This window comes from Aegilops tauschii, chromosome 4 (genome assembly GCF_002575655.3).
Source record: "Aegilops tauschii subsp. strangulata cultivar AL8/78 chromosome 4, Aet v6.0, whole genome shotgun sequence".
In the NCBI taxonomy this organism is placed as follows: Eukaryota; Viridiplantae; Streptophyta; class Magnoliopsida; order Poales; family Poaceae; genus Aegilops; species Aegilops tauschii.
In genome coordinates this window covers 136,301,342-136,328,426 of record NC_053038.3, presented here as the reverse complement: position 1 = coordinate 136,328,426, position 27,085 = coordinate 136,301,342, and the positions used below count along the sequence as shown (strand labels likewise).

The following is a 27,085-nucleotide window of genomic DNA, read 5'->3' as shown; positions in this document are numbered from 1 at the left end:
AGGAGAGGGAAGGAGAGAGAGGGGGGAAGGAAAGGGGGCGCCGCCCCCCCTCCTTGTCCAATTCGGATTGGGGGGAAGGGGGCGCGCGGCTGCCCTTGGCCGCCCCTCCTCTTCTCCATTAGGGCCCAATAGGCCCATTATTCTCCCCGGGGGGTTCCGGTAACCCCCGGGTACTCCGGTATATGCCCGAAACTCCCCAAAACCATTTCGGTGTCCGAACATAGTCGTCCAATATATCGATCTTTACGTCTCGACCATTTTGAGACTCCTCGTCATGTCCGTGATCACATCCGGGACTCCGAACAACCTTCGGTACATCAAAACACATAAACTCATAATATAACCGTCATCGAACTTTAAGCGTGCGGACCCTACGGGTTCGAGAACTATGTAGACATGACCGAGACACGTCTCAGGTCAATAACCAATAGCGGAACCTGGATGCTCATATTGGCTCCCACATATTCTACGAAGATCTTTATCGGTCAAACCGCATAACAACATATGTTGTTCCCTTTGTCATCGGTATGTTACTTGCCCGAGATTCGATCGTCGATATCTCAATACCTAGTTCAATCTCGTTACCGGCAAGTCTCTTTACTCGTTCCGTAATACATCACCCCGTGACTAACTCATTAGTTACAATGCTTGCAAGGCTTATAGTGATGTGGATTACCGAGTGGGCCCAGAGATACCTCTCCGACAATCGGAGTGACAAATCCTAATCTCGAAATACACCAACCCAACAAGTACCTTCGGAGACACCTGTAGTGCACCTTTATAATCACCCAGTTATGTTGTTACGTTTGGTAGCACACAAAGTGTTCCTCCGGTAAACGGGAGTTGCATAATCTCATAGTCATAGGAACATGTATAAGTCATGAAGAAAGCAATAGCAACATACTAAACGATCAAGTGCTAATCTAACGGAATGGGTCAAGTCAATCACATCATTCTCCTAATGATGTGATCCCGTTAATCAAATGACAACTCATGTCTATGGCTAGGAAACATAACCATCTTTAATCAACGAGCTAGTCAAGTAGAGGCATACTAGTGACACTCTGTTCGTCTATGTATTCACACATGTATCATGTTTCCGGTTAATACAATTCTAGCATGAATAATAAACATTTATCATGAAATAAGGAAATAAATAATAACTTTATTATTGCCTCTAGGGAATATTTCCTTCAAAGTTCCCCCGCCGTAAGCCTCTGTAGCCACGCACCAATCTAGACCCTGTTTCGGCACCCTACCAGAGGGGGAAATCATCACCCGAGGCCATCTTCATCATCCCGGTGGCCACCATGATGAGGAGGGAGTGGTCCACCCTCGGGGCTTAGGGTGTGTACCAGTAGCTATGTGTTTAATCTCTCTCTCTCTCTCTCTCTCTCTCTCTCGTGTTCTTGATTTGGCACGATCTTGATGTATCGCGCACTTTGTTAATATACTTGGATCATATGGTGTTTTCCCCTTTCTATCTTGTTGTGATGATCCCTTTGAGATTTTGTTTTATCGGATTGAATACTTTTATGGATTTGAGAGCACTTGATGTATGTCTTGCTATGAATACCCGTGGTGACAATGGGGTATCATATTGATTCGCTTGATATATGTTTTGGTACTCAACTCACGGATTTCCGGAGGTGACATTGGGGTAATCTATGCATAGGGGTTGATGCACGTTTTCGTCCTTGTTTTTCCGGTAGATATCTTAGGGCACTCTTTGAAGTTCGTTGTGTTGGATTGAGTATTATGAATCTGAAGTTGTTTGATGCATATCGTATAATCAACTCACGGATACTCGTGGTGACATTGGAGTATCTAGGTGACACTAGAGTTGGTTGATGTGTATCATATGGTATTATTTTAGTACGAACTCTTAGATAGATCGATCGAAAAGGATAAATTGGTGTTACCTTAGTACGAACTCTTGGATAGATCGATCGGAAAGGATAACTCTAACCATAGCATGAAACATATTGATCCAAACCAGCCCCTTATGGAATAACGCATACACTGGGGTTTAAGCTTCTTTCACTCTAGCAACCCATCATCTACTTATTACTCCACATTGTCTTCCCTTGGGCCCAAGTATGGTGAAGTGTCATGTAGTCGATGTTCACATGACACCACTATAGGAAGCAACAACATACATATCATCAAAATATCAAACGAATACCAACTTCACATGATTACTTATAACAAGACTTCTCCTATGTCCTCAAGAAAAAAAGTAACTACTCACAAATCATATTCATGTTCAAAATCAGAGGGGTATTGAGTATGCTTGAGGATCTGAACATTTAATCTTCCACCAAATAAACTAACTAGCATCAACTACAAGGTGTAATCAACACTACTAGCAACCCACAGGTACCAATCTGAGGTTTTGGGACAAAGATTGAATACAAGAGATGAACTAGGGTTTGAAATGAGATGGTGCCAGTGAATATGTTGATGAAGATTGGTCCTCCCACGATGAGAGGATCGTTGGTGATGTCGATGGCTTCGATTTCCCCCTCCGGAATTTCCCCGGAATCGCTCCGCTAGAGAGCAAAAGTGCTCCTGCCCAGGTTCCACCTCGAGACGGCGGTGCTTCATCCCGAAAGTATTCTTATTATTTGTTACTAGGGAAAATGGCTTCATATAGCAGAAGATGGGCACCGGAGGCCTGCCAGGGGGCACAAGCTCGGGGGGCGCCCCCAGGCTTGTCGCTTCCTGGTGGGTCCCCTCCCGGCATTTCTTCCACCAATATTTTTATATATATTTCAAAACAATTCTCCGTAAATTTTGAGGTCATTTGGAGTTATGCAGAATAGCTATATCTGTTATTGCCCTTTCCGGTCCAGAATTCTAGCTGTTGGCAATCTCCCTCTTCATGTGAAACTTTCAAAATAATATAGAAAAGGCATGAGAATTGCATCATAAAGTGAAATAACAATTCAAAACATAATAAATAATAGTAGGAAAACATGATGCAAAATGGACGTATCAAATGACCGCAGGACCACCATTTCCATCTGTTGCGCGAACTTTTCGTCTGACGCGACAGCCTCGGTGAGGACGCGCGGCTTTTGTTCCTCCTAGTTCGAGGAGATTGATCGAGCTTCTCCTTAGTGGGAGCAACCGAGGACAACAAGCCCGGAGATTCGGAGAACACGGTCAGTGGCGCCAGCCGCCAGGAGACAAAGCTTCTCCGGACCCACAGGGGCGAAGAACCACTCTAAGCCGTCGGACCTGCCCATTGCGCCCGCTAGAGCTGGAGGGGTGCGGGTTCGGGGAAAGGTGCGACGATGATGTAGTGTTGTACGGTTTGCGCACGGCCATACCAACTTAAATAACCGAGACAGGCGGACCGACTCTGCTTCAATGCTGGCAGCGGCATGAGCAGACTTTTCGGTGGCCGGGCTGTTGGGAATGTTGACCGGCCGGCCAGCCATCATGAATGCGTTTAGGAATATGTTACGCCGTCTCGTCTCATCACGTCCACTCTGACCGGCATGAACGCAACACGAAGAGCGAAGCAGAAAGGGGGGAAGGATTGACGTGGGTCCGCGTTGTCGAAGGCCTACGCAACAGGCATCTGGACTTTGGCGAACCTCCCCTTTTTTGTTGTCAATTTGTGGGATTTCACACGTTCGAGCCGGTCCTGACAAATTTGGTCACTGTTGTTGAAGGACCAAAAAATTTCGAATTGTTCAGATATTTGGGTGCGATTTGGTGATCCGTGGTGGAGTTGCCCTAATAACACTAGGAATAAACTCCAAACAGAGGACATAATCTATTGTGCTTTTACCTATTTCGCTCGCTGGACTGGAGGCTTGCAATTTGGATGCTTGTACCTTGTCCCATATCAATAAGCTCTTGAGAGCATGCGTGTGACGCAAAAGGTCAAACTCCCTTTATTTATCTAAATCAAGATGTTCCCACTGTTTCGCGTCAAATAATAATAATAATAATACAACAAGTGTAGGCAGAACAAGGCTAGATCATGGAAAATCTTAGTACAGTACGTTTTATCATCTGGAGTCACTGGAAGTATCTGTACAATCTCTTCTACTCGAAACACAATGAAAAACGACTATGTTTTGTCCAGTTGTTCGAATAATAATATTACTTTGTACATTAGACACGCAGAGAGAGCTGCGAGCGAGAAAGGGAGGAGCACTTGTTGAACGCAGTGACCATAGAGGGAGTAGTAGGGGTAGTACTTTAGTGGGGTTGACAACTTGGAGTAGAAAGCAGAGCAGTCACAGCAGCGGTGTAACTTGGTCAGAACAGTCCCCAACAACAGGACTCCCTACATAAAGGAGAGCTGATCTGATGGTGGCGAAAAGATTCACTAAACATTTCTGATTTCTCTCTGGGGAAGTGAGCGAGTGAGGGCTGTGGATGGATGTGACTAGACCTGCCACCATCCCTATCTGCTCCTTTCCGAAGCGAGGCATGTCGCCATCCCTCGAGGCAACCAAGCACAAGCAAAAGCAAGGCCGCCATGAATTCATTCATATAAGCGCGGAGGACAGGGAGGCTCACGCTTCACACGCAACAGGGTGAAGTGAAAGGTGGTGCCATGCTGCGATGGCGTGTTGCTGGGAGAATCTCTCGGCTCCCTTTCTCTCTCCTGTTTGCTGCAGCAGGACCACTTCAATGCTGAGTTTTCAAAGGACAACACTTTGTTTTCTTTTTGAAAACAAAAGGACCAAACTTGGTGACTGAAAGAATTCGGGAATACTCTTAACCTCCTTTGGTTTAGAGGAATCTTGTAGAAATTTCATAGGATAAGTTTTTTATAGAAAAATTCCTTTAGAGCCCTTTGATTTGTAGGAATGGAATCATATTCCTATAGAGGAATTCTTCCTATCCTTCACATTTCATAGGAAAATAAATATTAACCTAGACTTAATGGAAAAAATCTTATGATGTGAATTAAAGGGTATCTCTTTTCCTATTCCTACTCATAGGATTTGAGATACATGTCATGTCTTAGGCTGTCCATAGTGGGGTAATATAAGTAGTATCATGCACTTGGGACTCGCAAACATGCTTATGTGGCAGATAATTAAAGAAGAGAGAGATGGTTATAGTAACATAGGTAGATATTGTATCATAATATGATACTAGTATATGATACTCCCCACTATAACCAGCCTTATAGGTAGAGTGGTGGTAGTAATGACTGGCTGCCAGCCTGCCAGTAGACATGGCTGCAAACAAGGAGTCTTTGATTTGTTCATTAGTAATAGTATCTTTTGGATTGGAAAGGATCATTTTTTTTGGATGATGTTAGGCCGACTTCACCGCACGACCCCAAATTGTCCGGGGCTGTCCGTTTGAGGTTAAACGGACATATGAGACGTCCCAACGCGCTACCCCATTCGCAAAAAACGTTCGTTTCTAGTCCGGCTTGCCCCATCCTCGGCGCAAACTTGGTCTGGTTTTGCGTCTGAAACGGTCACGCCCGGACTTTTTTGCGTGGTCCTCATCCACCCCTGTCCCTTTGCATGTGAGGCCTGGCCCGCTAGTCATTGAAACAAAGGGCCCACCCACCCACCCATCCCCTCTCTCTCCCCTCCTTTTCTCTCTCCTCATTTTCTCTTCCCCGAGGTGGTCCTGCCGGCGGAGCGGGGCGCGACGCAGCGCCGGGCGGGGCGGGCGCGGGCGGGCGCGGGCGGAGCGGGCGAGCTGGGCACCGACGGCTGCACCGGCGGAGCTAGAGCGCAAGCTCGCGTGCGGTTGAGGCGCGAGGACGAGGCGGACATTTTGGGGTCGGTCGGCGCGTTGGACGCCTCCAACTTAACCCGGACATGCATATCTGTTTTGCCACCCATTGCCACCTCAAACGGACAGAATCCGGACAAAACGGACGTCCGTTTGTGATCGTGCGGTGAAGTTAGCCTTATTTTCTTCATGATTGTAAGGGCCTGTTTGGTAGCCGCATATAGTTCATTCAGGCCGCGCGGGAAGAAAGGAAGAAATGGATTGTTTTGCTTATCTGCGTTCACTCTTTAGCACGCATCACACGGACCTCAAAGCACCTCACAGAAGAACGCTGGAATCAACAGTTTCTAGGCTGAGGTGAGGCACATCGAGCGCCCTGTTGCACCAGAGGAGTCTCGAGGGGTGCGAGATAGTATACAGCCTGTACGTGCTATTTCCCCTGCCTCCAGTAAGCTCCTCTCTAATTCCCTTCTTCCTCGTCTTTTTCGATCTACAAAACAATGTTTCGATTCGAGATAAACTCTACGTGAAAATGATGCACGTAGATGTTATGATTCCATTTAGGCGACCGATTCATAGTTCCGTCAACGACGGTCTTGCCCGCAGCTGTGGTTGATTTGGCAGCCAGCTCCGCCTCTCACTCCTTGCGCTCGGCAGCGGTCGATCTAGCGGCCAGCTCCATCCGGTAGCAGTGGCAGTCGAGCTTGTGGAGGGCGACCTCGCACTCCATCCGAAGGAAGTTGCACTAGGTGCGGAGGATCTCCGCCTGGAACCTCCACTTCTCCTGCTCCCCGATGTCCTCCCGCTCATGTGGCTGCGCGGCGCCCCCCTAGGAGCAGGGCGGCGACGCCGGACTCTAGCCCGCGCAAGCGGCGCTCCATCTCGAATTGCATGCTGAGGTTGACCGCCTTGGGCGCCGAGCGGGGCTACTGCGGTCTAACCATCTCCATCCAGGCAAAATCATGCTCGAGCTGTTTAGAGCGCCACCGCCCAGCTCGCGCGCCAGCTCCGCCTTCTCTTCCCGTGCGCGCACAGCTGCAGCTGCTGCGCCGGTAACGGCACGGACGGAGGTATCAGAAACTGTTGCTGCTGCTGGTGGAAATCCATGGTCGTCGTGTCGGGCGGAGGCATCAGGAACTCCTGTTGTGCTTCACACTTTCTCTGCGGCAAACGATGCTACCAACTAGTTCGTCGCGCTGTTGACGGGGCCACTCGCCCACGACTCTGTGCTTGTAGTGTCAGATGTGGCGCCACAGCCACCGTCCACCGCAGTCGCCATGGTCCGATACGCACTGCATTTCTCCTACCCTGTCCTGTACCTCAGCGCTCCTCTGCATGGACTTCCTCTGCGGCGGCGAACCTAGCAACTAGTTCGTCGTTGCGCCGGCAGGAACGCTCGCCCAGACTCCGTGCTCATCGTGTCGGACACGGCAATATGGGGACCGTCCACCGCAGTCACGAGTCACAGTGTAACTGTGTGTGTTAAGTGTAATTGTTAGCTCTTAATCATATCCCGTGTATACAACCAAACACCGTGTAGTTGGATGATCCGAGCCAATGCAAGACACCAAATGCTATGTCAAAATTGCTCCGCTAATGCAAGAGGCCTATATGCGGGCGTCCAAACAATGTGCAAATATCGGGCTTTTTGCGTGTTTTCCCTCAACCAGGCTCCATTGAGCGAGGCTCCACCGGCAAGGTAATCACACACGCCCTAAAGGTATTAGAGCATCTACAACCAGGATTGTCAAATGTGCCACCCATATGTCCCTGGATGTGTTCGGACGTGTTCGTCGACAGTGACCGGTCATCCCTCATTTGTCCTCGTCCAAACCCTTGTTCCTCAAATGTATGTACAATCCATGCAATTATGTAAACAAACAATGCAATTTAGATCAAACCTACATATATATAGCACAATCCGACCCAAAAGACAGAGTACATCATCGGACGGATTAACTAGGTACAAAATAAACTAGATAGATGGGGCGACGGACATCACCATTTCCTCTCCGGGCCTTTCCCCTTGCAGTCACCAAAGTAGCGGTGGTAGCCCTTCGTGTAGGCGTCCACGATGGGAGTTGCGTCATCGTGTGTGCTCGTCGTGCCGCTGTCCGACAACTGCGAGATGATGCCAACGAGACGTCGGACAGCATGGGCTTGCTACTTCGCATGATGCTTCTTCTGCATCGTGAGGCGCTCTGACTCTTCAATGTCGGGCTGGAGCGCCTTCGGGTTCTTGGAATAGAGGCGCCTCGTGTCCATCTTTGAAGTGGTCAACAATCGGCGGAAGGCATCGCGCAAGACCTACTCCTCTGAGTCGACATATGTCAATCCCGTGCGTATGTGGGAGGAGCCGGCCTTTGGCGCCCTCTGCGCGGCCCTCTGCCTCTCGCGATGGGTGGATTTGGGCGCCGACTCCGGCATCTTCATCCGCTGGCTTAGCGCGGGAATGAGCACCCAAAGTCGTTCGGGAGGAGCTAGGGACGGTGATGGATCTGGAGAGGCATGTAACACCACGACCACCTCGCTTGGCCGCATTACATCATCAGGCCACCCGGGATGGCGCGGACATCACGGAGCTCGGGCTCCCACAAGTGTCTAGCCACGATGCTCGATGGTAATGCGGATTGCGAGCTCCTAGTCGTCTGGTGTCTCAGTGCCGGAGCCGTCCTCTTCCAAGAGCATGTCCCAATCGATGGGATCAGATTCATTGTAGGAGGCGCTGCCGGAGCCGACCATGGTGGAGTGGATGGGAGGGGATAGGAAAGGGACGAGATTGAGAGTGATCAAAGCGGAGAGGTCGAGTGTGGACTTTGACTAGGGGTTCATCTAGCAGAGGGGTATTTGTGGTGTCGTGGTCGGCCATAGTGGGCCACATCCTATGTGGCGGACGCGTCTGGGCCTCCCGATATCCGCCCCACATATGGACTGGGTATGGGGGTGCCGGATAGCCCGGATGTTTGGGCTGCCTTTGCCAGGTCCAGTTGGTTGGACATTTCCTATCCCAGTGACCGAGCAGGCCGCCCGGACATTTGAGACGGATATGGGGCCTCTGGTTGTAGATGCTCTTATAGGCCATAGTTTATAAATGAATGGTTTTTTCAAACAATTACAAGGACAGGAAAAGGAGAACTTAAACAATGTTTTATGTGGTGGATATCCATGACACCAGAAAACTCGTATCTGAAGCTACTTCAAAATTGCCCATCTATATAAGGTGCTCGGCCTCGCGTCCCACAAGCGCAGCATCACTCGACAGCGCTCGCGCATTGTCTGGTTGAAGGATGGTGATGCCAATACAATGTTCTTCACATTCATGTCAGCATTCGGCAACATGCAACCACTTGTTTAGACGGTGTAGTGGCATCCGCGTCGCCTCTTCCCAAAAAGAGATGGAGTGAGCACTCGATCAACCTTTCTGCCCTCAATTTGTCAAAAATCTACACTAGCCTCCTCGAGCTCCCCTTCTCGGAGGACGAAATCTGGCGTGTGATCAAGGATTTGCAGTCAGACAAAGTTCCTGGTCCTGATGGGTTCTCGCCTATTTTCTCCAAGCGGTGTTGCTTGATCTTCAATGATGCAGCTATGAAGGCGGCCGCCTCCTTCGACGGTGTTGATGGCAGAGGGTTTGCTCGCCTAAATTAGGCTTCCATCACCCATTTCCCGAAGCATGCCGGGGCGGCGAATATTCAAAATTCTAACTGGGGTGGTGAATATCTTCAAAGCCATGGTGATGCTCTTGCTTCCTCCTTCTGGTGCTTATGGAACCGAATTAGAGTGCTTTCGCCGGTGTTTGCTCGATCCAAGACAATTTCCAGCTTGTCCAACAGTCCATTTGCATGCTACACTGTAAAAAAACCTCGCAATCATGCTCAAGCTCGACATCGCGAAGGCGTTTGAATGACGCCTACCCCTATCTCCTCGAGATTCTGCGGCATCATGGTTTTGGCCCTCGCTAGCTGGCTTGTGTATCGCTTCTAATGTCCTTCGCTAGCATCTGCGTCCTGGTGAAAGACAATGCCAACGAGGGCTTTGGCACAACCGAGGTTGCATCAAGGAAATGCTCTACCCCCCTACTCTTCATTTTAGTAATGGATGTCAGGGATGTCTTGTTCAAAGATGTGAAAGAGGTAGGCATCTTTGCCCACTTGAGTCGTTAGGGCGTCCGATGTCGCCTCTCGATCTTTGTGGATGATGTCGTGATCTTGTTGCGCCTAGAGGTCTCGGAGGCAAACGCGGTGCTCGTTTCCTGTGAGATTTTGGGGCGTCGTCCGACCTCCACTTCAACATTGCCAAGAGCTCACTGTCCTCGGCTAGGTGCCAAATGCTGACCTCTCCATGTCCACCCTTGCAATGAGATGTCCCATCCGTGAGTTACTTATTGCTTACCTGGTTTTCCCTCTTTTTCTCGAAGGCGGACCTGTAGCCACCGGTGGATAAATGTGCCACCAAGCTTCCAACTTGGAGGGCTTCTCCATTAAAGCGCATAGGAAGGCCTCTCTACCATGCCAATTTACCAATTGTTTTCCTTGACCTTCCCCTTTGGTTCTACAAGTGCTTCTAGAAGCTTCAACTTAGGTTCATTTGGAGAGGGCACTATGATGCCAAGGGCTGGCACTACATCGTACACGCCTTGTCGCAGATGCATTTCTGGATAATGCATGGGTTTACGATAAGTTGACAACGTATATCTATTGGTTATCGCGAAGTTCTTGAAAGGGAGATGTTCCTTCTGTGTGTTCTGACGAAGGATGTGCCTGACTCCACCTCCTGAAAGTTTTTGGCCTCTAGCACATATTTGGCATGTTGGGCCCAGATTGCATTTCTTCCTCTGCAAAACCCCCGATCTATGCACCGTAGAGCTCTGGAGCTGTTGGGCACCGTTGGAGACCAAGTTCTTTGTATGGCTTGCGCTATGGAATTGCCTCTAGACTGTGGATATGAAAGAACATCTTCTCACTAAGTAGATCTCCCTATCTCCACCCCCATATATAAAGGATAAAAGAGACGACATCTATTTGACTCGAAGCTTCATTATCATTATACTTTTTGAGTCTTGTAGGAACACCGCACGATTAAGAGGGATTGCACAAATTTTGGATGTATTCTAGCCCAAATCATACCCATGTTGATCATCTTTCCATGCTTCAGAAGGTCCAAAAATTCCTCCTTAAAGATCTTCTTCATTGCCACTATTTTTAGTCCGGAGACACCGAACTTGATCCGGAATGCATTCGGCAATTGGGGGGAAACCTTTTGTTAAGACCGGACATATTTCCGGATGAATCCTCGGGACTTAAAAGTCCAGAGACTATGCAATTTTCAAAGACTCCAGAATATCCAAAAACTAAGTGTAACAAGCATATGTGGGTTGGTATACTCTTCCCCGAGAGGGTAGGTCATCCAAATATATTTCAACATCATTATTGACCACCTCCAAGATCTCACTCCCCCTCTCCAGCCAACTAAAAGTCAATTTCTTGAGGGGAAAAGAGAGAGGAGACCTAGATCTACAACTCCACGACACTAATCTCGAATCCAATGAAGTTCATGTGTGATCTGTTACTCTTGGGTTTGTGGAATGGTTTCACACGAGAGCTTGCAAGTTATGCGGTTCATGCTCCGAGCTTGTTTTTTAAGGTTTGGAGCTCGCCCTAAGAGCTACTCCTCGTGAGAGGGAACTTGTACATTCGTTGTCTAAAGGTTCTCGGAGACTCGGGTGAGACATACGTTGTCGTGGGAGCATTCGTTGTTCTCCACCTCTCCAACGAAGATTATCACTCCTCGGAGAGTGTGAACTTTAAATTATATCTTCATCTCCATCACTTTCGGCTGTCTCTTAACCATAACTTTACTAGTTGTTATCTCTAACTTAATTAATTACCTTGTGTAGCTTATTAGCTTGTCGTAACTCATCATATAATGTGTATCACCTAGTTGCATGTACGGAGAACTTACATTTCCGCACTTGCCTCTAAAAGCAACTAAGAAAACAATAAAATTTGATAGGTGCCTATTCACCCCCGTCTAGTTGATATTTAATACATCTTTGATCCTTTAGGATTGTCTAGTAAAGCGCCAGTTACCGCATGAGGCGAGCTAAGTCCTTTGCTCCCAGGCTCCCAAGGACGCACCATATGTCCCGCCACTGTTGCTTTGCGCATGAAGTATGGTTCCATCTCTTAATACAGTTAAGGCTGCATCATTTCATTCCCATGCTGGCTGGATCTTGTAGTAGTGCCTATCAATCTACGCGTACATGGCGATGAAGAACTGGAAGTGCCCAAACGCGCTTGCCGCCCTCTTTCTTCAGTTCATCTAGCTAGAGCACAACCCACGGGTCTTCAACAATGTAGCGCCTCTTGCATATGTCATTGTCTCTCATATCTAGACAGGGTTTTATCTCCTATCTATAGCTAGGTCATGTGGGATTCTTGAGCATGTAACCTAATTGACATGGCGTGTGTGCGTGTGTACTTAGTTGTTCTGCCATTTGTGGTTGAATGACTCGATGTATATTACCCTCCTTCTATCATAATGAGAAAGGCGCGCAACCCTCTTGCGTGTCCTTGAAAAGACAAATGTTCCATCAAAATAACATCTGTTTGTGTTGTTCAATGATTTTCAGAGGCTTTCATAAAACAGAAAAGTTAGCCTACTAATGTAGTTCTAGTATTAGTGGAGTTCCTTCTTTGGTGTGTGTGTGTGGGTGGGTGAATGGGGGGAGGACGGGGGAAGGGGGTAACTATATATATGCCACCCCATTCTCTTAGTTCAAAAACTGCCACTGCAATTTTTCATCTTCTAACAAAATTCCATTTCAGCTCTCCACGTTCTTAAAAAATTGACGTTGTATAGGATGAAAATTGTAGTGGCCTATAAATCTAATTAACCTATTTTTTTACTTTGTTAGAGCTATATTTTCATGTTCGAATTAAATTTGGGCACAGATAACATCTGCCCAAATTGAAATCACATGCTGATCAACTCTGATCCACTATAACAACATGCAAGGTGTCAAACACAAATATTGTCTTTAAGTATGTTAAGAATTCATTTATTTATTTGTGTTCACATTTTACTCTTACGGCGTGTTTGGCTACTCACATCACCCCTAGCAAGCCCTCAGGGAGAAATTTTGGCATGTTTGGTTAGCTTGGCCTGCACAAACCTCAGAGCACCGCTCAGCCGGGTACTAGAGGAACGCCCAAATCAACGATTTCTAGGGAACTAGGCTTGTCTTGTGCACAAAGGGGGAACACGACGTGGAGCTCGTGTGAGAGGGGAGATGTCGCGAGCTCACGCGCGCCCGGAAAATCAGTGGGAGTAATTTCATCACCTCTTGCCGATGGTCTTCGCCTATGTACCCCCCTTCGACTCACCCCTCAGAACCAACACCACCATCCCCGTCCTCCCATTCGGCTCTCGGTTCCGTGAATCTTCCTCAGTGATGATCAAGTATGCGGCGCCATCTTCTCTGGTTGGCTGTTGTCGGCGGGTGGCCATTCTTCTACCTCCTCTCATCTGAGTTGTTCCATGCCTCCTTCTCTCTCCTCCGATGGTTGTAAGTTAGACAACACCCTATTTGTTGTAGCTTAGATATGTGAGCATGTGGTAGATTAGAGTAGATCTGCAGGTAGTGTGGTAGGGTATGCAAGCGTTGTATCATGATGGTGTGCGACGATGTGGTAGATCAGATGGTAGTGGTGTCGTTTTGGTAGCATGGTATATTTTTCTTGTCGTTAGTGATGATGTTCATGGTGTTGTGGTAGATCAATGCTTATGTGCTAGTATTACATGTTCTCCATGTCGGTTTCCATGCTAGTATGGTAGATTTAATAGTGTGTTGATCTTCATGATTATTCCATACTAGTATGGTAAATGTGGTAGTGTGTTGATCTTCATGATCAGTCCATGCTAGCATGATATATGCATTGTTCTTCTTCATCTAGTCATGATGCTAACCATTGTAGGAAATGACCGATGGAGATTTTAGTGAGACTCTTGCTTTGTCGGACACCCAACATACCTCTGCCTCCTATGTTGAGAACTCCCAGTCACCGTTGACTCAGGATGTAGAGGTTTTTAAGGGTCCTCCCATGTGTTTTTAGTGGTGATGTGCGTGACACATGCTAAGGCGACCATTAAGGCTCGCAAGGCACATATGAGGGGGTCAATGAAGTGGAATACAATGAAATGGCCTCCTTTTTTCGTCAACCCTCATACTCAAGATGTGTGATATTATCGCCAAGGGCTGAGGACTGGTACAGGCTTTAAGAAGGTGCACATGAATGCTATTTCCAAGATGGTGATTGAGTTCTGTGGCACAGAGGTAACCTCAACACAGATGTACAACATCTTAGGAAGTGCAGGCCGAGATGTGTCTAAGTATCAAATCTTAGAGACCTTAGCGGTGCACAGTAGGGTCAGGACACCTTCTCCATTCTGTTGGAGGTCGAGCACTACCAAGGTCACATCGCGGTTAGCTAACCTACGACTTGTTTCACTTGATCTAAAATGTCAATTGCAACTAACAGTGTTGTCTTTATTTCTTAGGATTACCCCAAGGATGTTGAGTGCCTCTACAAGCCCATCCAACACTACTCTCATGTGCATACCATATTCTCCCGGGGTCTGGCTACTTCAAGCATGCCATGGGCTCTAGAGAGCCTCTTGGTACACCTTACCCTGATTATCTAGACACCCAGGTGTCGGAGACCATCATCCTCCATGGCCTTGACAAGTTTGTTGATCACACTCTTGCTGCTGAGAGAAAGAGGAAGAGGGATGCCTTGATGGATGAGGAGTTGAGCATCTTTAGCAGCATGACTGAGACCGTCAAGGAGGTGGCATCTACCATTAGGGAGAGCAAGCCTGTCAACGTGCACTCGTCCCTCTATGGCACTGTCATGCACACCATTGGGTTCAATGTGGCTTTGATGCTCGCTCTTAGCCACCGCCTAGAAAACATGGCACCAAGTCTTGGGTTTGTTAGGATGTAAGTGCAGTACATGTCGCTATGGCTTAGGACATGGCCGAGCAAGCACTACTGTGTGTAGTGCAAGGGTCTCTGAGGTCGTGTCATGCATGATGATGATGTATATTTTGTGGTAGCTAGGGCTTGAAAACTGTTGATGGCCTGTATATTTTGATGAAGTGGTATATATTAACCCGTCAGATGGTGAACTTGTCGTGGTAGGATTACACCCTCCTTTTGATGTCATGGTAGGATGAACTTGTGATGCTTTTGGGTATATGAATGCATGCTTATGTTGCAAATGTTCTTGTCAATTCGTGTTGTTTGCCTTGCTTGTTGAAATCTTGTTCTTCTGTCTATGTAGATGAAGTGATATTTGGTGTACTCAAGGATGGTTCCAGCAGTCACAGTGAACAGTTATAAGAAACAACTACTATAGAGGGTTTGAGACCAAAGAGTAGACAAAGGATGATTGCTCCAAGTTCGCCAGTAAAGAGAAGCACAATCGTGGAGTAGGCAAGGGTTGAAGAACTTCATAATCTTCAGCCAATTCATCACCATTGTTGTTTGCAGTTATATTGTGAGTGTATATAACATGCAACAGAGCATCAGTTAGAGTGGTAGCCTGTAAGCTCACCACATTGGTGTGCAAGATAACGACATAGTGCCATATGTGTAAACAAAATACATCTTCATGCACCATTCTAACCCAAAATTCCTAAACACAGGCACCCAACACACTAGAGGTTAATTGCCACCCTAATGCAGCCTGAGATTTTGTGGCCAATCAAATTGGTTGCAAAATATGAAACAGAGGCTATATCACTCCAACCAAGCTGCACTGGGTCACTCATGCAAGGGCGTTAAAAATCTATGCAAGCAACTAAACATGCCCTTAGGGCAACTCCAACGCGCGACCCCAAATGGTTCGACTGCGTCCGTTTGGGGGTAAACGGATAGAACAGGAGGCCCAACACGCGGGAGTAAACGGACCAATGTTCGTTTTCAGTCCGCTTTCGACTCATTCCTGACCCAACTTTTGGCCACGTTTGCGGCCAAACAGACGCCCGCGGACGAGCGGGGTACGTGCCCTTGTCCTCCCCTAGCCCGCCCGTCGGTGGCGTAGACGCCCCTTTTCTCTTCCCTTGCCGTCCCTCCGCCCTCCGCCCCCCGCCATTGCCACCGTCACCCCCGTTCCCGGCTGCATCGCCTTCCACCAAGGCCGTCCGGACCACGACCATGCCATGCCATAGCCGTCCCACGCTCGCATTCTAGAAAGCTTTTTGCCGGTGTTCGTGGTTCCTTGTTGCCGGTAGGAGAGAAGCTACGACCGCCAACGTCGCCCGTCGACCCCCAACAACTTCCAGCAGGCGCTGCATTGCGGCAGGGCACACACCACCACCACCGACCCCAACCTTGCTTTGTTTCCTGCGAGGGAAGCTGGACGTGCACTTTCCAGCCGCGTCTCAACCACGACCGCAAGGTGTCCGACGCTTTGCTCACAAGGTACAATGGATAGAGCGGATGCATATTTCTTTCACAACTTCATTTTTTCATCGGGCGATTCGTCCTTGGATGATGAAGAGCTTGTGGTGGCTGCATCGGTATTCCATGATCACATTAGTAGGAAGCGGCCGCGGTTCAGGGTATCAATCCCCAGCCATGCTCCGGCCTTGAACCTCAATAGGGAGAAAGGCCACACCCTTCTCTATGTCGATTACTTTGAGAATGCCTCACTCTTCAAACCACATCAATTTCGTCATCGATTTCGAATGAGGAGACATGTATTCGATCATATTCGGGAGGGAGTGGTAGGATATGACCCATACTTTGAGTGCAAAGAGGATGCCTTGGCAAGCTTGGCTTCTCTTCTTATCAGAAATGCACTGCGGCTATCCGTATGCTTGAATATATGGAATTCCTGGTGATCTTGTGGATGAGTATGTGCGTATGAGTGATTCCACATGTCTCCTCTCATTGTATAGTTTTTGCAAGGCCTTGGTGGCAGTGTTCGGCCCTGAGTACCTAAGAGAGCCAATTGCCGCTGACACAGAGAGGTTGTTGGCGATCAATGCCGATAGGGGCTTTCCGGGAATGCTTGGTAGTATAGATTGTATGCACTGGAAGTGGAAGAACTGTCCATTTGCTTGGCAGGGGTAGTACAAGGGGAATGTGAAAGGTGCCACTGTCATACTTGAAGCGGTGGCTTCACAAGATCTGTGGATATGGCATTCTTTCTTCGGCATGGCTGGTTCTCACAATGATATCAACGTGCTTCAGCGTTCTCAAGTGTTTGCAAGGCTTGCAGAAGGCCACTCCCCAGTGGTCAACTTTGAGATCAATGGCCACCATTACAACAAGGGATATTACCTAGCTGATGATATCTATTCTCAGTGGTCAACTCTTGTGAAGACCATACCCAATCCGCAAGGAGAGAAGACAGAGGTTTGCGCAAATGCAGAAGAGTTCTAGGAAGGACGTGGAGCCTGCTTTTGGTGTGCTTCAATCTCGATGGGGTATCGTTCGAAACCCTGCATTGACATGAAGCACTTAGAAGGTTTGGGAGGTGATGACTGCTTGTGTGATCATGCACAACATGATCGTGGAGGATGAGCATGGTGATAGCATCTACGACCAAGGGTTTGATTTTCAGGGTGAAAATGTTGAGCCTGAGCAGCTACCTCATGCAACCTTTCAACAGTTTGTACAATTTCATCATGAAATGTGTGATTAGCATACTCATGTGCAGGTCCAGGATGACTTGGTTGAGCACATGTGAACTCATATTGCAACCAGTAAATCTATCGGTTTAATCTCTTTTCATGCAAACAAATTTCGATTGGGTTGTAAGACTATTTGATATTATTTTTATTTTGATTGCATTGTAAAACCATTTCGGATGTGAAACTATTTGCTATGTTTGATTTGAATTATTTGCTATGCTTGATTTTAGTATAAATGGCCTTCGGCGGACGAGATGCGGCCGCGTGTTGGGCGCATGACCGGCGCATCCACATATCCAAGCAGACACAGCTCCATTGACACCCCTAAACAAACGAAATCCGAACAAAACGACCATCATCGTTTGGGGTCGTGCGTTGGAACTGCCCTTAAAGATTTCGACCTAAGGAGGACAGTGACTTCCACTAACCTTTGAAGTGGAAACAAGCAGCAACATTTGCATGCATCCTTGGACCTGCAATGATGGAGGCATCTCCTGCCTTTGAATGGTTAATCTGGTCCCAGGTACTCCCTTCGGAATTACTTGTCTCGGAAATGGATGTATCTAGAACTAAAATACGTCTAAATACATCCATTTCCGCGACAAGTAATTCCGAACGGAGGGAGTACTTGCCAACCAACTTCTCCTCCATGTTCTATAGGTATTTGCAGAAATCGCACGCGGCTGCTGGCTTGCTTGGCACATACCTGCAAAATGCCTATCATTGGAGCCACACTAAAATAGGAAACGCGCAAAACTTTTCGACACCTTTATGGATAATCTTTGCACGGAGAAAGCTGTGCTGAGATCAACTAAGATTGTAAGACGCCAAAAGGACCTGGGAATGCATTGTGCTGGTAGGTACTACTAGTACTTTATTGCTATAATTGCAGTGCCACATTTTGTAGCATTTTAATCTTCGATTCCTTTTTTCTAGGCTCATAATTTATACAGTACTTACACTACTACTGCATGGTTGTTCATATCTTATCGATCTAATGATTCCCGTGACAAATTAAGAATTCGACGCGGCACCGGTTTAGGAGTGGATATCTCCTCCCGCTGGATCCTTTGTGACTGCAATCTAACAGCCATATCGCTTATAGAGGATACCCTGCTCCCCAGGACCACTCCACTTGCAGTGAAAAGAGGTAGGTCAACGGGTGTCTTGCCTCGCCGGCCTCCGGTGTCGCCGCCGGCCTGCACCGCACAACCGCCGGCGTCGATCCCCAGACATGGAGGGAGGGCTGTGTATGTGGTGGTCCCTTCCCCTCCGTGGCAACACGAGGGAGCATACTGTCACTGGGAGTAAAGAAGCAACAAGTTGGTGGAGGGCTTCATGGGTACAGTAATAAGTTAGAACAATGTACACAGAAAGAAATGCTCGCAGTGCAGTGCCTCCCCGTGCGCCCCTTTGCATTTGTAGGGACCTGAAACACATCAAAATGCGAGCGGATTAGAGAGAATCCAAAGGTGGGTTGTACGCATGTGGATGTGATTGTACAAGCAAGAGTATATGCAGTTGGCAACTAGGAAGATATATAATACTAGTACGGAACATTGTCAATAAGACAATAGCTATGCAGTTGTAGTTGCATACCCAGTGTACAGACATATGGTCAAGTAGATGAGCACCCAATGTCAAGTAGACAAGATGCGCTTACATCTGTCATAAGATACTCAAGTATTTATACGAAGCAAGTTTTTGGATGTATCATTTATCTTGGCATTATACTATTTGTTCACCCCTTTAATAAGAGAAAAAAAGTAGTGTCAGAAGTTATGCGATATTTTCTACAAACAAAAGCAAACACCAAACTACTTCACTCGGTATTTTTCAAAAGAATACCCAGCAAAAAAGGTGATCAATGTTGTTACCCTCTCGTAGCATTCCTCATGGATTTGAATGGTTTATTTTAATCTTTATAGATCTAAGTATAATACCTTCTACCTCAAGGGAACACATTTCAATGGGATTTCAACTTAAGGGTTCTAGAGACATATATCCACATGTGAGCAACATCGATGCCATGCATAAACAAATATACCCAACTCAATCATATGAGATTCAGGTTTAGCAACACAATGCATAGAAATGTACAGTTGGATGTAAAAAGAGCTTTGGAAGGAAAGGGAAAGATCAACAATTGCTCCTCCCCCCTCTTCCACAGCCTTTTTTGCAGTTTTTAAGATCAGTGGAGCAACAAATTTCAAGGCACAAGGCCCGATACCGGAAATTTCCCATGGTTCTAGGCAGCATCTCTTGATTTCTTTTTTACTTTTGTTGGGAACTTAAAATTATCATTTCGAGTTGTCCCTGTTAGAGGAGCCCACAAAGGAAAGTGCCAACGTTGGTGCTGGGCCCGATATGCGTACAGGTCTGCGTGTAAAAGTTTGTTTCGTTGCGTTTGCCATTCTGAACGTGGTAACAGCGTCAGATTTCCTTCTGCATGCCACAATAGTGTAGCCCCTCTCTCTCTCTAGTTACTTGCCAGAGCCTTTTGCGCCCTCAAATAAATGCTCCAAGGGTGGCTAATCTGCTGTATGCACAGACAGCATTAAACTATAATCTGCGCACTGAAAGATCTTGCGCTGTAACTTTCAGAAGTCTGATCTTCAAATCCATGGAACTAGTATGTTTTAGCAATCCATGGAACTAGTTTTTTTAACTCCTTATTAGGTTCCCTAAAAAACCATCAGAGGAAAGAGTAATAGCTGGGATGCCACAAGTGTTTTCTGGTGATATATACTGGGCGCCCATACAAAATATAATACTATCAAGGAGCACGATCATGGGACTCTACTTTACCGAGTATTCTAAAATCAGACAAACTCTTGAGAAAATACAATGGGAACAAGAGAGAGTACTGATACAGTGGGAACGAATGACATTATGAAGTTCAACGTTTTAGACATTTAGTATTTCCTGTTTGCCGAAGTAAACTGAATTCTGGGTGCTTCACTACACGCAGAAATCCACTCTTTTATGATATATGCAAAATTTGTTTGAAACATTTAAAATGCACCTTTATTTCTGTGCAACAAATTCTGAAATCCTGTTTCTGTTGCTTTCAAAAGATGGGCTAGTTAGACACTTTCAAAAGCAGCAACACTTAAATAAACAAAAATAAACCAATATACACCGTGTTTATTCAAAAAAAATTGATAAATGGCTTAATATAACATTTGTTAAAAGTAATCAGAATATGCCCCATGAAAAGAGTGATTTCACCTTACAAAATGTTCAGAATATAAATTTTAAAAAATGTACTACTACTACCCACCATTATCACCGCTTATAATTGCAAACTACATGTATACTATTTCAAATATAGAATAACTATGGTGAACCAGTCTCCAGGACAGAAGGCATTACTCACATATCTTCGTTCTTGTCAGCAATATTGTAGGGTCTCCAATTTTTAGCAAGACATTTATTCACAGCAGGACATGAATAACACATATGTATCGAATGAAATCAGGTGTCTAGTGCCTATATTGCTCTTGAACTGACCATAAAAACGAATTCCATATTGGGTATAAGTCTATATGAAATAATAGACAGTTGAAGTGATTACCTGTAATACCACTATGTGATCTCTTGATAAGATTGGTCAATGCATAGTCCACTTTGCAGTTTTCCCCTCTCTGTTGTAGGAGTATTTCCAGAGTTAACTCACAATGCGAGCATGCATTTGTCAACTTGAACTTGGTTCTTCAATTAGGCTCTGCCCTGGTGCCTTTTGCACACTCATCCTCCTCATCAGTTTCCTCACATCACCTGCCTCCTCCCAACGTTGTGTTTCCGCATAAAGATTGGCCAACAGCATATAGTTCCCTGAATTCCAAGGTTCCAGACTAATAAGCTCTTTGAGAGCCACCTCGGCAATGCCGAGCCCAGCATGGGCATGACAGGCGCTTAGAAGTGATCCCCATATTGCAGAATTAGGGCTCATTGGCATCCCTTGAATCAGCGCATGTGCCTCTTCGAGAAGGCCGGACCTTCCAAGTAAATCTACCATACATCCATAATGTTCAATTCCCGGCTCAATCCCATGCTCTGACTGCATAATCTGGAAGATCACCTGCCCAGTATCTACTGCCCCAGCATGGGCACAGCAACCAAGCACCCCCAGGAAAGTCACTGAATTAGGCTCCCCTCCGGACCTCACCATCTGCCGGAACAGCTCAACCCCCTTAATCCCTTGCCCATTCAATGAAAATCCAGAGATCATTGTGTTCCAGCTCACCACACTCCGCTGTTGCATCCCTTCGAACACCTCTCTTGCGCTGCTCACATCGCCACACTTGCAATACATATCTACCACCGCATTAGCAACATGCACCGAGCTGTCTAAGATACCCATCTTGCATGCATACTCGTGCGCCCACCTCCCGGCACCAGCATTCCCCGTCCTCCCACAAGCAGGCAGCACCGCGGCAAGGGTCCCATCATCTGGCGCCACCTTGCCCTCCCTCACCATCTCTTGGAAATACCGCACTGCCATGTCGTCCCTCCCACAACAAGTACACCCTGCGATCATAGCATTCCAGGAAACCATGCTTCTCCTGGAGCGCTTGAACCGCTGCATTTCATCAAACAGATGGCGTGCGGTGAAAATATCCTTGGCTTTCACATAAGCGGTGATGAGTGTGTTGTAGGCGATGGTGCACATTCTCTGCTGGGGCATTTCGTCGAACAGGATTCGTGCGTGGGGCAGAGGATAGGGCCTGAGGAGCGCGAGGGAGATGGCGTGGTGGGAGAGGAAGCCGAGGCGGAGGAGGAGGCCATGGAGGGCTGAGAGGAGCGGCAACGAGGAGGTGGACCCAAGCAGCGGGAGAAAGGACAGGCGATCGGGGGCATGGAGGCGGCGAAGGGAGGATAGGAGGCGGAACGCGAGGGGCGGAGAGGGGGCGGAAAGGGACTTGAGGGCGGCGTTGAGGAGTGCGAGGGGAGGCGGGGGTTCGGGAGGGAGGAGGCTCAGGAGAGAGAGAGACGGCGGCGGAGGGGAGGAGAGGAGGAGGAGCGCGGCGAGGAAGTGGTGGTGCGGGGAGGGCGGGGAGGAATGCAGGCAATGGCGGACGGCGAAGGCGAGGAGCTCGAGCGGGCGTCGCCGGGCGCGGGAGGAATGGTGCAGGAGATGGAGCAGGCGGCGCTCCGCTGTGCGGGGGTGCCACCCGTCGGGGGTGGTCACGGCGTGGGAGAACGACGGGGAGGGCTCGCTTGCGGCGGCGGTGGACGGCATCGGCAAGAGCGCGAGACAATTCGGCTTCCGTTGCATCTTTTGTTTTGTTTTTTATGAAGAATGGCTTCGATTGGATTTGAGAATGCGCGGGGCGCATCAGAAAACCCTATGCGCCGCTCGTTGCGTCAAACTGTCGACGCACGCACAGCCGATAAATCGCTAGCAATGGGCCGGCCCATTATATCAGAACTAGCCAGCCGGTCCTTCTAGAAGGTTCCCTGAACCTTTTTTTCTTTTTGACCGGTTTTCCTGTTTCTTCTTGGGGTTTTTTCGTTTTTATTTTTCCCTTTTCCGTTTTTCTGTTCTTTTTCTTCTTTCTTTTCCCTTTTTCTGTTTTCTGTTCATTTTTCAAAAGTTGTTCGGAAAGTTCAAAATTTGTTCATTTTCTACAAAACGTTTAAAATTTCAAAAACAAAATCGTGTTTAATTTTTTTCATAAATTCGAAACAGTTTTCAAAAATTGTTCAGGCATTTCAAAAACTGTTTTTGTTTTACAAAAAAAATTGATTTTTTTACATTTTTTCATAAATATTCCTGTTTTAAAAAAATGTGTTCATGTTTTCAATTTTTCAGGAGTTTCAAAAAATGTTCTAGTGTCAAAAATTGTTCACAAGTTTAAAAAAATTGTTCATGAATTTCAAAATATGTTCACGTTTCCAAATTTTGTTTTGGAATTTGGAAAAATGTTCCCATTTCAAAAAAACTGTTCATGATTTTCAAAAAATGCTCTTGTTTTTCGAAAATGTTATAGCTTTTAGAAAATTTGTTCATCAATTTGGAAAGTGTTTGCATTTCACAGAACATTCCGTTTTTTCAAAAAATATTGCTTTCAAAATTCCTAAACTAATTCGGATCTGTGCACCGTGTTTGGTTTTTTTATGTTTGATGCTACTATTTGATTAGCTATAACTGCTAGCTCAGCTAGTAGGAACACGTCGTGTATGGCAGTCGATCATGTGTTCGAATCCCCGTGACCGCATATACAGCAACTAGACGCAGAGCGCGTCACATTGGAGGTCCCGGGCGCATCTGCTGAACGATGAGAGTGATCTTAAATGGGCCGTGCGTGCAAGCTAAATCAGGCAGGCTCTTCGGCCTACTTCCATATTTGGCCTGTACGTCGCACAAGCTTAGATGCAGGATTAGAAAATGCAAGGAATTGGGAAATTGACTTCTATTACGATGTGCTATCTGCTGAAGCGACAATCTGTAGGTCCAGCGGCTGCAATCTTTGATGATTGCTGTCACATCGCGTGCAGCTTTTCTTATACCTCATCTGCGCAAAGTCCTAGAGAGGCTATTCCGTTGCTCATGAATTAGGAAATTTGGCCGAGGGCCCATCTTGTAATAGTTTTTTCGTTGAGCCTCTCTTGAGCTCGCTAGGAGGGATATAAATAGAGGGATATGATTTATTTTTTAAAGCTTGCATTAAGGATTAGAAAAGAGAAAAAGCAGAGGTGCCATCTAAACGGAGCCCATTGCCAGTCGTTCACGGTTTACATCATCCCCTGGTTGTGTGCTACTGAGATGTGTCCATCGTTTTTTTTTCCTTTTTTTGCGAATTCCAAAGGAATGTTATTTGCTATAGCACCAGAGCATCATACTTGCACCATCTACAACCATTCGTGGCCAATTTCAGTTTACACCCGTTTCATACGCAGATCATCATCTGTAAAAGATAAACTGATTCTAGCGGAGTTTCTGCGCTCCTGCACATTATTAAACAGCTAGACACTCCTTGCACTCTGTACATTATTATCCCAAGTCACAACATCAGATGCAAAGTTTTCACACTACTCTTTCTTTAGCTGTAGACAGCCTAGACTATAAGCTCCTGTCACCAGCTGAGAAGAGAGGTCATTACATGGACTCATCACTTAACTTTCAACAGTCACAACTCGAGCTTGCTCGCTAGGTACCATGAGTGCATGGCCAGGCTGCCGAATGCCATGATGTTTGCCAGGGACGACAGCCCGTGGATCATCCCAAACTTCTTGTTCATCGCTGCGAGTGCAGGGTTTGTCTTTGCTAACTCGGCATTCCTTGACCGTCCCACCTCACCACCGATGCCAAGATCCTTCTCGATCTTGTGCCTCTTCATCATCATCTGCGCAAGATGAGCAAAGTTGCTACTGTGAATCAACAGCTGCATACAGCATAGGTTCTTCTGAGCTCATCGCAAGGATCCAGTCCCCCTGAACGGTTACTACTTTAAACCACACACTATAGCTGTTTGCAGCAACCAGTATGATTCGCAGGCCGTATAACATATACTACACAACCAAGTCCGTGTCACCATGTATTATGATTCTCTGTATGGGAACAGCATCACCTACGAGGCTGCGAAGGCCAACTACCATGTTTTTTTTTGCGGGGTAACTACCATGTTACTTTTGTTCACTACCGATAATATTATTACAAACACTAACAGAAATCCGGATGTGCCTGTGATTTCTGCACGGAACTGTTAATCCAAGACCGTGTGTCATGACAGATGTACCAATATTTTATGACATTAAACAACAGATGACTCTATAAAATGAAACTTCACTAATCATCGCAATTGTCATCTAGCACAAATACAATACAAATTTTCCTTGTAAGTAGAAGTATGAGAAGGCAAAAAGGGTAATGTGACCTTGTAAACAAGACTAATGAGTACGTAAAGGACTGACCTCGATAGTCATGGGGGTGAAGACCAGAAGATTGGACAGGTCAAAACCGAGGGCAGCAAGAAGGAAACCAAGCTGGTAACGCTCAATAGTTGATGCTGTCTTCCATGGGTTGAGGTATGCAAATGCTGCAACCGATATAGCTGAACACACCGATATCAACATGAAGTATGCTGGGAACATCTTCCCTTGCAGACTCCCGAACTGGTGTCTTGGCAAATGCCTTCATTATCCAGGAGATTAGATCAAAACAATATCAATTGCTTATGATTGCAGGTTTCACAACAATGAAGGCACAGAGTTCAACAATCCAGCAAACGATATAGCATTCTAAGTGCATCCGATGTATTGCTCTGACAATGCATCTTACGGATCAAGTAAACAACCCAACTTTCTTGTAAAAGCTGAATAGCATTGGTGCTTTCAAAATTCAGATATTCTAGTAGTAAAGGGTAACCACAGTCGTTACAGGCTTGTGGCTAATGCTTCATAGGAGATCTACATCTCTCTAGATACTGAACAATCAAATGTCTTCAGTTTACAAGCTGTGTGTGTTCCTTCCCTTGGATTAAAATATCTTTGGATGTTCTGCTAATATGTTTTTGTGCTAGCAAGCATGCATAAACGGGCGATATTGTAAAAACATACTAAGTTGTAGAAGGTGAGACGAATTGCTGAGAAGGTATGGGGTCCTATCTCAAAATCTGTGTTGCCTGTCCCAAAGAAATTGCATTTGAGCATAGTGGAAACCTACCAAATGCAACGGGAGGCACCAAAACTGCCTAAATTCTGAAGCTATTTACAAATGGTGGAACATGTAAGATGTAAGTACCGAGTAAGCGCAATAATAATAAAGGCAACGAAAGCCTGGACGAATTCCCACACACGCGAGGCTAAGAAATTTAACTGAGACGGGGCAAACTTTTTTACTTGAACATGACGATGCCGCCGATGAAGGTGACCCAGAGCGCGGCTCCCCATGCGGTGGCGAAGCAGAGTACATGGGCCAGCCTCGCCGCCGCGACGCCCGCGGCTGGGCGGCCGGGGGCCCCGCCGAAGAGCGCGTCCGGCGCGAAGAGGACGCCCGCGGCGAGGAATGAGACCGCAGTCAGGAACCGCGCGGCCCACCCCATAATGTCTCGCCGCTTCTTCCGGCTGGCTCGACGGGCTAGGGTTTGGAGGCGCCGGAAGGGGGTGAAGGAAGAGGAGGCAGAGAAGTGTTTGTAGGAAATGGGAAGGAAGGTTGGAGCATCTACAGCCGATTTGGCAAAGGGCGCTTATAGGCGCGGCGCGCCGGCCGAACCGTTTGGGCCGGTCGAGCCCCAACCGTTCGATGCAAGCATGTGTTGCCGTTAGATTTAGCTCTCGTGCAGTTCCTTTCTTTAAAAAAATGAATCTCGTGAGCACAGCGGAAAAAAGGAGCAGCGGGCACCGCCGCCATGGATGAGCGAGCGCGACCAACTTCAAATCATCACCGGTCGCGGCCCCCCGCCGATGGTCACCGCCGGTCGCCGCCCCCGCCAATGGTCGCCGCCGTCGCCGCCGGTGGCCAGCTCCACGCATGTAACATCGGCACCCGTGGTTGTAGCTCTGGTGGCGACGATTGCGGCTCCGATGGCGAGGGCCATAGCTCGCCATCATGCTCGTCGCCGCTCACGCTTGATGCCGCAGCTCGTCGGTCAGATCTCACCGTCGTAACATCTCGGTCACCTGTTCCAGCAAAACTGAGCGCCCGTTC

General features: G+C 47.1%; 2 protein-coding genes across 2 annotated transcripts; both read right to left on the bottom strand.

Moving 5' to 3' along the window:
- Positions 1–18,287: 18,287 nt before the first annotated feature.
- On the bottom strand, positions 18,288–22,776 carry LOC109759841 (pentatricopeptide repeat-containing protein At1g09190). The gene is made up of 2 exons (XM_020318679.4): positions 21,008–22,776; positions 18,288–18,859 (listed from the first exon to the last, which is right to left on the bottom strand). The coding sequence occupies exon 1, from the start codon at positions 22,709–22,711 to the stop codon at positions 21,128–21,130; it is 1,584 nt and encodes a 527-aa protein (XP_020174268.2). The 5' UTR covers positions 22,712–22,776; the 3' UTR covers positions 18,288–18,859; positions 21,008–21,127.
- Positions 22,777–24,391: 1,615 nt separating this feature from the next.
- LOC109759843 (uncharacterized) lies at positions 24,392–26,604 on the bottom strand. Its single transcript, XM_020318681.4, has 3 exons — positions 26,278–26,604; positions 25,351–25,570; positions 24,392–24,782 (listed from the first exon to the last, which is right to left on the bottom strand). Exons 1-3 carry the CDS (start codon positions 26,478–26,480, stop codon positions 24,567–24,569), a joined length of 639 nt encoding a protein of 212 aa, XP_020174270.1. The 5' UTR covers positions 26,481–26,604; the 3' UTR covers positions 24,392–24,566.
- Positions 26,605–27,085: the final 481 nt, after the last annotated feature.